We start from the raw sequence: 11,783 nt of genomic DNA on the forward strand, positions 1-11,783 counted from the left end.
TTCTCAGACGCAAAACTTTTGTTTTCTTGATGTTGGCAAACATTGATCAAAATAACAATTCTTCTACATTCTAGTACCACAGACGAAAAACAGTCTAAGTCCAAATTTCATTCTGACCCCTCCACGAAAAGGCCTCGTTGTCCTGAACCCTTATCTATCATTTATATATTATGGATCAATAGTGTGGACTTAGACTGTTATTCGTCTGTGGTACTCATTATTGTATAAACTTCTTGTAAATTAAATAATGCAAACAATATTTTAACTCTTGAGCATAAAAATAAAAAAACAAATGGACCCATAAGGGTCTCATTTGTTTTATTTGATGAGATATAAATAAGTCTATGGGAATTCAGAATGGGGTGGGGGGAATGTGACGATCAGAATTCGGTGCTCTATGGAAAGCGAGTGCATGTGATAGTCACCTGGAAGAAGGACTCAGCCTTTGGTCTTTTCCGTTCTGCCACGTACAGGAGATGTGTCTCAGAGTGGGACCACACCAGACAGCCAAACTGGTCTAGAGACAAACACAGTAATGTACAGGAGATGTGTCTCAGAGTGGGACCACACCAGACAGACAAACTGGTCTAGAGACAAACACAGTAATGTACAGGAGATGTGTCTCAGAGTGGAACCACACCAGACAGCCAAACTGGTCTAGAGACAAACACAGTAATGTACAGGAGATGTGTCTCAGAGTGGGACCACACCAGACAGCCAAACTGGTCTAGAGACAAACACAGTAATGTACAGGAGATGTGTCTCAGAGTGGGACCACACCAGACAGCCAAACTGGTCTAGAGACAAACAACACAGTAATGTACAGGAGATGTGTCTCAGAGTGGGACCACACCAGACAGCCAAACTGGTCTAGAGACAAACACAGTAATGTACAGGAGATGTGTCTCAGAGTGGGACCACACAGACAAACTGGTCTAGAGACAAACACAGTAATGTACAGGAGATGTGTCTCAGAGTGGGACCACACCAGACAGACAAACTGGTCTGGTGACAACAGAACAACACAGAAATGTGTGGGACAGTAGGACATTTAAAGAGAAACTTAACACTAAAAGCTCTTTTTAGATATTAAATCGTGTGTCTTTTGAAAATAGCTCACAACGCATCGCGGCACGTTGGAAGCTTGTACATCAGCCAACGTTTAAACAGGGCTGAAGTGGTTCATGCATGTTATGTAATAATAATCAAAATCCACAAAGTAACTAACAGTTTAAATACTTGTAGTGGAGTAAAAAGTACAATATTTGCATCTGAGATGAAGTAGAGTAGAAAAGGAAATACCAGAGTATCAAAGTACCAAAGTAAAAGTACCTCAAATTATTACTTGAGTAGTTATACTTTCCACCACTTGCATTTCATTGCAAACACACAGATCCCCTTTTTCAGTACAGTACCATAGACCGTGAACATTTGTACAGTAGTACACAGTAATGCTGCCCTCTAGTGGTTGGAAAATGTGAAGGATTACTTGATGTATAAAGCTGAGCACAAAGCTGTAAGATGCTCGTGCCATTTTGTCTTTTGTTCATTTTCATTTTAGACTGTTTTTTACAACAGAAACAACATCTCAACTCAGCATCTCAAGCCATTCCAGTATTAGTTTCCATAGTGTAGCGTGAACATAGCAACATCATTTATGGTATTCATAAATCCTCGGTCGTTCAGCACGACTGCATTCATTGCAAATGTCTACATAAAAGTCAAACAATGGCCGATACAGTATATGGACCTAACCAATATACCGGTCTGGCTCTAGCCAAACCTTTCTACTGCAACACACATAAAGGGATGGGATGTTTTAACAGAAACAGCTACGCTTTTACCAACTAAAATACTGCTGCATTTTTGCAGGTTTCACGTGCAGTACAGCGAGGGATCCAATCACATCAATCATCCTTTCTCACGCTGGGCACAATATGTGAGAGTGCATTGCTGGAATTTGGCTGAAGTACTGGATTTTGGCGGAAGTACCGCTCAAGGAAATTACGTTTACAACGTTTACAATCTGTTTACATTCTCCGTGTATGAAACAAGTGTTGTGATTGGTCAACAAATTGTATCCGGGGGGAAATAAATCCGACGGATGTTCCGGACTGACATTTCCGGCTATGCACTCTATGCCTTATATTGTGACCAGGCTTTTCTCTTCGCAGACGAGTAAGCCTGGGACCGAGGCTAAGTCTTTCCATGCGCAGCCAGTTTTGTGAAAATAACACGTAGTCATCTACCACAATCAGAAGTGGGTCATTCAAGTACTCTGCCAAGGTTCTAGGCTTATTATCCCACCCTCTATGTCTTTAGCCCATTAGGACCACTCTACGCAACGTCATCAAACAGCGACACGCACCTATTCAGTATAGGTCATTAGTCCGACGTCATTTTGTAGTGCTACGTTACGTCCGGGTCCAAGTGGCACCAGCTCCCGTCCGCATCTCATTGTAAATAGAATATCTAAACGCGTGAATCTTTTTACAATGACGTTATTTTTCAGAAAGGAAGCCATTGAGGGTTAAAATGGGTCTTAATGCTTCCAACTCGAGTAGAATTATTAATGTTTTGTACAAGTTTCCATGACAAAAAAAAATATGATGTGGAGACAATAAAGACTATTATTATCATTATTATTGAAGGTGGTAAACAGTCCATTTGCTCAGTAAAATATTTCGGGGGCATATTTAGAATGTTTGCAGGCTTGAGTATGTTGAATCTAGTTTGCATTAATGAGGATTTAGTTGACACAATGAAATAAAATGGCGATAGTATTCCGTGTGGGGCAGACGGCCTGTCACAGCCAGATTTGGGAGAGCAGCGCAGCTTTGTTGTTGCGAGGAAAGCGGTAAAATGAGACTTTCGTGGTTGTTTTCGTCTCAGATTTAGTCCGACGGAGCGTCACAGTATAACTCTATGGGGACACAAAAGCGACACAAAAGTAGGACCCGGAAGTATCTCAGGAGGGGGCGCTCACGTCACGGCTAAAATACTGAATGGTAACATCAATCTACAGGCCACAGGTTTCTGCGTTACACTTTTTTTTCCCCCCTTCTTTTTTTTTTTTTTTAAAGTACATTTTCTCCGTGATCGAAGCTTCTAGTTATGGGAATGACAATGATTACACATGAAGACAAGCCGCGTCTCTCACCATCTTCATAGACCTTGCCGTGCTTCTTCAAGGCAGACAGGTTTATGCTCTTCTCCTTTAGGTTCTTACTCCAGATCTGCAGGATGGATAAGATAGATACCTGTATTATCCCACAGGGGAAATTCAGTCGCCCAGAGGAGCAGCAAAGCAGTAGAGTACGAAAATGAAAACGTACTGTTGTGTGCAGCGATACAAGGCAGGCAAATACAGAGCTTCATAAGTGTCTCACTGTATCTCGTCATAAAACAAATAATACTAGCACGTGTTCATGTAAACTGATGAACATACTGCCTATTAAAACAAGGTCAAGATAATTAGAAAACAGTATAGGCTGCAACTATCCATTATTTTCCATAACGATTATTCTAACTATTCCTTTTTCGATTAATCAAGTAGTGCAGGGTTGTTTTTTCGTACTTTATCCATTATTAACCGATTGGTTAATGGATAATACATTGTCTCACAATGGTGACATAGTGCAAAACCTTAGCAGATCTACAAGGTCACGTGTTGCATCGCTTGACCATCTTCCATTTATTTGACAAATGTTCTGTTTTTTTTTTACTTTGCCTATGACATATGCTCAAAATAAGAATCAGTTATTTTATTAAATAATGTAATATTATTTATAATCCAATTAACTGTTGCACCCCTAGTAGAGTAGAATAACAGTGGGTATAGGACATGTTCACCTATAGTGTTTTGGGATAGAAAAAGTGGTGCCAATAAGGCTTTTTTTAATTAGCGGAACGCTTCCCATAGGGAACAATCTGATTCTGATCTGAAAGTAAACTTAATAGAGCTTGTAAATAAATGGACTGACCTCCAGAAACTGCTTGTCTTCCCCTTTGACAGAGACTTCTCTGACGACAGCCTTCATGTCTCCGGAAGGGGAATCTCTACTCAGCAACCTGAGAGGACATTAAAGACAAGCACAAAGAATATCTCTCAGTCAGTATGCAGTTCATCGCCGTCTGCAACCATCTATTTTAGGGATGCACCAAAAGGGAAATTCTTGGGCGAAACCGAATATAGGAAACATTTGGCCGAATACCCAAATATGATTAATATTATAGATCTTTTTTCCTACAATTGCTGTCATGGCCGTACCTTAAAGCTACCTGATGGCAAAATAAATGGTTATGGCAAAATAAATGGTTATGGCAAAACTTAACTTAAATAATAATCACTATTATGGGTCCATAAAACATTTATTCAGCTCTTTTGAATGCATTAATTGCATACACTATTCGGTGATATATTTTCTGCCTATTCGGGCCGAAACCGAATAGGCCGAAAATGCATTTTTAGCCATTTTGTGCCGAAAATACTAATCTAGTAACCACTTGATGGAGCTTGCGTCTTCCCTATTCTGGTGCAAGCATTCAGCCGATCTACAAACTCACAAGACGGACGTGTTATATGACCTTGTAGATCGACGAGATTTGGCATAGAGGGGGAAAAGGAGGGGACCGTATATAGCAGTGGTTCCCAAACTTTTCTGGTCGACGACCCAGAAGAGAGATAGCCGGGGACCGCTTTTGCTGCTTTTTTGTGGCTATTTTCACACACACACACACACACACACACACACACACACACACACACACACACACACACACACACACACACACACACACACACACACACACACACACACACACACACACACACACACACACACACACACACACACACACACACACTTTCTTAGATTTGTTTGTTTAAATAAATACATATATTTCAAAATGTTTTTTTTATATATATTTTTTTAAATGTAGGAAAGTCTTTACTCGAGTCGTGACCCATAAAAATTGGTCCGTGACCCACAAATGGGTCCCGACCTGCTGTTTGGGAACCACTGACGTATAGGGATCGGGTGCAGTACTACTAGTCATTGGTTAGACCAGTCCTACAACTACAACCTATCTCAAACCCTCACCCTAACCTCCCACGGGGCAGCACACCTAAACCTAACCCTCTCCCAACCCTTATGTCTAACCAATGACTAGTCTAAACTAAGCATGCACCCCATAGTGGGTCCCCAGTCAAGAAATAATTCAGGGTTTAAGTGGTTAACCTGGTAAAATGTGAACATACTCTCCCTTGATCTCAGTGCAGTTTCCTGACGGTCCAGAGTAGACCACCGACTTGTCGTCGTGGAACACAATGTACTGCCGGCAGAACTTGACATTCTCATTCCTCTCCAGGTCACGCTGGCTCCATTCTGGGGGAAATCAAATCAATGTCATTAAAACTTCCATAGAACAATTCTTTATGTTAGCAACAGCTAGTTATTGTTATACTACTTACGATAGGGTAACAGATATATATATAGGGACAAGTTCCGATATAGAGGGTATGCGCGTTGACATAGTACGGTAGTCCCGGGTAATCAGGTTAGTTTGCAATTTGCATATCATAGTCTCCATTTTAGATAATCAGATTGTAGGCTACATTCTATAAATATTTTGTGTACATTTCTCTCTCACTCACGCACGCCTCTATACTAGGCCCTTTTGGAACCCTCGGTTACCTTTTCTGAATTTTGGACGGTGGTATTGGTCCCTTCCTGGTAATTCCACTCTCCATAGGAATGATAGGACGTAACTTTACCACTGTCTGTTCACGGAGACCCGCGTGGTCGCTTGAGTGTTGATGTGATGTTTCACTACTTACTGCCTCTGATCGGCCAACCGCGTACATGCTGGATGTTTTTAATGCCGTTGTGTCGTGGGAGGCGGGACATGGTACCTCACGTCCGAAGAGAGAATTTCAGAGAAGCCAAAACTTCTTTAAAAATACTTAACGCCGCTTCGCACCCACGGTCTCCTACTGCAACTTTATCCATCTTTGAAACATTTCATCAACACTCAAGCGACCACACGGGTCTCCGTGAACAGACAGTGGTAAAGTTGCGTCCTATCATTCCTATGGAGAGTTGAATAACCAGGAAGGGACCCTAGGTTACCACCGTCCAAAATTCAGAAAAGGTAACCGAGGGTCCCGAAAGGGGCAAGTCTCTATACCTGTGTAGATGTTGCTGTATTTGCCCCCGTACTGAGAGGTGATGACAGGCCCCACGTCGGCCCTGCTCAGAGAGGGGTAGAGGCTGAGCTCCCTGTACAGCTTGGAGATGTCATCTGGCCTGGTGGTCATGACCTGCAGGTGGCAGCAACGCACAGCACAGTCACTCACACTGCTGCTGCGACCCACCACAAGAAGCCTCTTCACTGCGAACAATGACCTGTTCATTTCTTACCTAACTGCATGGGCGAGACATGCAACCATAGGTAGTAAGCAGTGGTGTTGTTTTTTTTACCTAGGTAAAAGTATCAATACTCTGTTACTTACAACCTATAACTAAGAGTCCTGAACTGCATCTGTATGTTCTTTTGACTGACTGACTTCTTTAACAGTTTGCAGAAAAAAAGCACAGTTCAAGGTCTGCTAAGATTTTAAACTCAAGAAAGACATTTGCATACAGATTTGAAGACAAAACTCTCTCAAGACAGATACATACAGATTGAATAGGAAGGAGTCAAGGACCCCAAATTCCCCGTTGGAAACAACAAGCCATATGCTTTATTGGGTTACAAATCATCTCAGCAGACCTCGTACTGTACTTTCCTGTGTTTTTCCCCATGCAAACTGTTATTAAACAGTATTAAATCAATCAAACAGATCGGCTCAGTCAAGACACATGAAGGAAGTGCCTCCTCTCAGCTGACACGGCTAGCAAAACAAGCTAGTTCCATAACAAGCCAATTCATTCACTGTGCGAAGTTTCTAAAGAAGGCGATACATAATAGAGCTTGGATTGAATTTGTTCACAGCATTGTCATAATTGTGTGAGGTGTCTCAAATCTGGCAGTTAACTTACATGTGAGTCCATGGTCGTGGTCAGACGTTTGTCATTTGTGTTTGTGTACGATAACGGTACGGTGTGAGTACACAATAAATAAGCAATCCCTTCTCCACTCTCCTGTTTAGCAGTGTTGCCAGATTTTGCGAGAGAAATAAATAAGCAACCATAAGCGAGTGACAAAACAAATCCACGGAACGCAGCGTGGAACCCAGGCTATGAAAGAAGCTTATTTTCAAAAATAAATAAGTAATTGTGGATTTAAAAAAAAAACATTTTAACAACACAAATATTATCCCTGGCATGATTTTGTTCAGGTGGGGGGAGACGGGAGAGTATTATTTTCCTTCCTTGACATGAAGATGTTTGAGAACCATTGTTTTTTTTAAACAACATAAAGCAAGCCCAAAATAAGCAACAGAGACTACTTTAGAAACAAGCCCCAACGTCGCTTATAGTAAGCAGACATGGCAACCACGTTGCTGAAAGACTAGTGGCTGCTGCTGAGTCTGTGCATAATATTTAAGGTACTTTATTTTCTAGTCAGTAGAAATTATGAGAAAAACGCCCTCTCAGACCATAACCACACCACACACCGGAACATAAACATATAATAAAGAATTACTGAAATATTTAAACATGATGTTGATTTCTGAAGTTCTGAACCATAACTATGCGTTCCATTGTGAGGAGGGAAAATGTACCTTGTGAGTCAGTGAGCTTTGGCGCCCTCTACTGTTGACAATGGTCTGTAGTCTGGATTCACAAGAAGAGAATGTTTCAGTCAACTGTCTGTAATAGTAACATGATCTGGGTGACACATACACATTCGTCTTGCTTGAAGACAGAAATAAACAGTCATTGAGGGCCAGTGGACCAATGAGTGTTTAGCTTCAAATAATTGTAGTGGAGTCAAAGTATATAACATTTGCCTCTGAGATGTGGTGGAGAGTGAGGGCGCTCTTATCATCATAGTTCATACATCATCATACATCATTATACATCATCTCATTCTGGCCAAATCACAAATTCTGTGATTTGGGATCTGGCCTTTGCTCTGCATTTGGCAGTCCGGGTCATTGCGGGCGGCCTGTCTTTGCGTATTCATGAAGGTAGTGGAAGAGATTATTATTCCTGGAAAAACAGTATATGCACCTAATGGATATATATATCTTTACCACTAAAGCTATTATGGAATTATTACCTTATATATAGAGTGAATAGGTAAATATAGGAGAAAATGATATTTAATCTTAAATGTTGCACATAACTCTCACACAAGTTAAGATCACGTTAATAGTACATCACTCATAGGTAAACACACAGGCCCGCTCCAGCGTCATCCTCTCAGCACATGCACACACTAACAGAGGAACACAGTTAGGTTCCCTCACAGGTCAAAGTCACCTCGACTGGACCGGACTGAGCAAACAATGGGACCGGATGGTTCACACACACACACACACACACACACAAGCTGACTTAATAAAACACGTACACAACACTCACTCATGACAGAGGATGACCGGGAGAAGATGACCACGCAAAGCGATGACAACCACACGATGGATCAGACCATCTGAAGAAAACTTGTGATTGGCCGAGTGGCGGCACTAAGAGACTATAATACTATGGATGTTGTTGGTGAACTTGACTCATTGTCACTAGGATGATGAGTCCAGGGCTAATAATTCATTATGAGCTCTGCGGTAATCAAAGTTGGTAACATCTGTCTCTGTTCGTTATAGTATGATTGTATAGGTCCACATATATTATGATTAGGCACAAACATAATTGTAACTAGAAGTAGGGCATAAAACGAATTGACTGAAATTGTAAATCTCTGTGTGTGTTATTACTGAAGTTCTGGTCCATTTATGGGAATAATCATGTAAACGAACGCGTCTGAATTTTGCACCTCTCTGGGGGTTAAAGGTGAAGGACCCAGAGGTCAGAGAGTCTAGCAGTAGCCATGTGGATGCTCAGTAAAGCTGACCGGAGTCTGGGGAGACCTCATACTGTACCTTACAGGAGCAGTGGTGTATTCTCATAAAGGTTGTTATGGACTGCGATGGGATCGAGTTTAGGTGTTTTTCAGCCTATTTTTGAGGAGCGCTCCTATATACAGCTTTTGTCCCCACACGTCTCATATTTGCCATTGACAATGAAAGGAGAAAGGTCATATGTGCCTCAAATATGACGTAGATTTGTGGCAACACAAACACTAAATGCCATTGACAATGAAGGGAACATTTACGTTATATGTATACGAGCAAATCAGCTAACAATCACATATACAGCTTTTGTCCCCACACGTCTCATATTTGCCATTGACAATGAAAGGAGAAATGAGGTCCTATATGTGCCTCAAATATGACATAGATTTGTGGCAACCCGAACATTAAATGCCATTGATAATTTACGTCATATGTAGACGAGCAAATCGGCTAATCAATCACATAAATTCAGTTGTTCATGAGATGATGTACAATACATGTACAACATGTATGATGATGATGATTCACACGGGTGACGGGTGTGGTTTTTTTACTCACTCCCTCCCTCACTCACTCACTTACTCACTCACTCACTCGGTCTTTGAAAGACCTTGCTGACTCTTTCTGAAACCCTTAAAAAATGTTTCTAAATGATGTTTTCACAATTTAAATAGGCAAGTTCAGGGCTGACATCACACACAATACAAACCATCACCATGCATGACTACAACACCACTTTGTTCAGGCGCCGCTGCAGTCTGTGCATGTGTCCTGATTCCTGAATTTGGTACAATCTCATCACAGGAGGCCCTGCTATGTTTCACCAGTTTCAATTAAAACAGGCCTCCCACATTGCCCCTCTGAGAGCTGACTTTGTGTGATCTCACTGGTCCTAATAGCCTGCTTTATGATCTTTGTAGAACATGTTTAAGACACCCTTCCTCTTCTCATGGTCGAAGTCCAAAGCTGTTTTGTTTTTGTTCCCCTCAGCAATATTGTAAATACTTTAGTTTCTTGGTTGTTGTTGTTGTTTTTGTCTGTCTTTTTCTTTTGTCTGCCCACTCTTTCTTCTTTTTCTCCTTCTGAAATGTACACTCTGAAGCGATATTGCCCTTTGCCCCTGTTAAGTGTTGACTTGATGCCATATGTAGTCCTGAAGAAAGCAAGGATGTTAGAGACACTGGAGATGGAGTCACTTGGAGGGGGGAGGGAGGGAAGAGGGGTGTAAAAAGAAATCCTGGGAACTGCACTTGTGTCCTATGCATACATAGAAATGCTGTTATTGTACTGCTTTTTCCAAATAAAATAAATATTATTAAAAAAAAAAACAGGCCTCCACCCTCAGGGGGACCTCCGAGCTCCGACTGACCGCCAGGCGTCAGTCAACTCCCACGATGTTAAGTTACACCTATTCCATGTTAATAACCTGGGTAAAATGTGTAGCATTGGGAGGTAAAGGGGAGACACTTTATTGTGAAGGGAGGTGTTGCTGCATAATTGTCGAGAGTAATGGCTGAACGCGATATTGAACAGACAAAACTATTTGTATCAATACTCCTGTATCAACAGAATAATTATGTCATAGGTATACTATATATGGGGGCCTCATATTAGATATTGAAACAGGCCTCCAGACTGAATCTTATAATGCTGTTTCAAACGTTGGGTTCAGGGATCACCAGGGATCCAAATGGACCTTTACGGTTCTGTAACTCTGAGTGTACAAATGGAACCAAATGGACAGTTACGGGTCCATGGTGGTAACAGTGCATTATCTTGCTCCAGTGCTGACACTTATAGGTTCAATGAATAAGCATACGGTTGTTGTGATCACTAAACAATGTCAGTACTATAAGAGCTGGGGACACTGACCACCTACATATCAAATGATCAGGTCAATGTGTTGTCATTGATGGTTTTGTTTGAAAGCTGAACACTGAGGTTTGGCCAGTTATCAGCTGTGATCGAAGGTATAGAAGGTAAGAACAGGGATGCAATGAAGTTGGAACAATAATGCTTCATTTATGCTTTGCCGTATGATCAGGCTTAACCACTTCAGTGTTTCATATTCACTGGACAGCTGTCAACTGTAATGTCTGACCACAATAGATTTCCCATGCACCATGCATCATTCATCCTTGTAAAGTGAATGGTTTTGGGTCAGCATACCGTTGTGTTGTGTTACTGTTGTGACATACAAAGGTTTCTCTGAGTCTCTGACTGTGAAAACAACATCCTCATTTGGAACTGATAAGCTCATGGTACTGATGTCATCGCTGATCGCTTGGAATGTGTATGTGTATGTATGTGTTGTGTGTACGTGAGAGTGGGAGAGAGAGTGACTCAGTTTCTCTGTAACACACACTCATGTCTCGATGGACCTACACATATATATATAGAGCATAGCAGTGGTGGTAAAGTGCCACAGACCCAAAGCCCATTTGTCCAAAAATATTCATAGGCTATTAATTGTTTCAAGCCTGGAAACAAGCCATCCAGGGCGAGCCTTGGAAATCATGATCATTTGATTCCGTGTCGAAAAATATTTGAAAACCGCAAAAAAGGGTATTTTTAGTATACAATTTAATAAAAAAAAAAATCACCATGCTTAAAATAATTCATATAAATATTTTTGGAAAACTGAATGGGGTTTTCTATCTGAGGGACTACAAAATGGCCACAACAGCTGTGCCCTATAGTAGCAGATAGGTTAGTGTCATCGTCACACATCGTCACACATTGACACACTGCGTACATTCTG

General features: G+C 41.3%; 1 protein-coding gene across 2 annotated transcripts in view; it reads right to left on the bottom strand.

Moving 5' to 3' along the window:
- LOC306935681 (acylamino-acid-releasing enzyme-like) overlaps positions 1–7,172 on the bottom strand; it is a 30,335-nt gene extending 23,163 nt beyond the window's left edge. The window contains exons 1-6 of one of the 2 annotated variants that reach the window (XM_079518848.1): positions 7,044–7,166; positions 6,190–6,426; positions 5,261–5,387; positions 3,984–4,071; positions 3,161–3,236; positions 426–517 (exon numbers count right to left, since the gene is read on the bottom strand). In XM_079518848.1, the coding sequence (XP_079374974.1) occupies positions 426–517; positions 3,161–3,236; positions 3,984–4,071; positions 5,261–5,387; positions 6,190–6,415 (609 nt within the window). In that variant the 5' untranslated portion in view covers positions 6,416–6,426; positions 7,044–7,166. Of the gene's footprint in view, positions 1–425; positions 518–3,160; positions 3,237–3,983; positions 4,072–5,260; positions 5,388–6,189; positions 6,427–7,043 lie in introns of both variants that reach the window. The other variant, XM_079518849.1, reaches the window with a different exon arrangement.
- Between the last annotated feature and the right edge of the window lie 4,611 nt (positions 7,173–11,783).

The sequence above is a fragment of the Electrona antarctica genome (genome assembly GCF_951216825.1).
Source record: "Electrona antarctica genome assembly, chromosome: 2".
Classification (NCBI taxonomy): domain Eukaryota; kingdom Metazoa; phylum Chordata; class Actinopteri; order Myctophiformes; family Myctophidae; genus Electrona; species Electrona antarctica.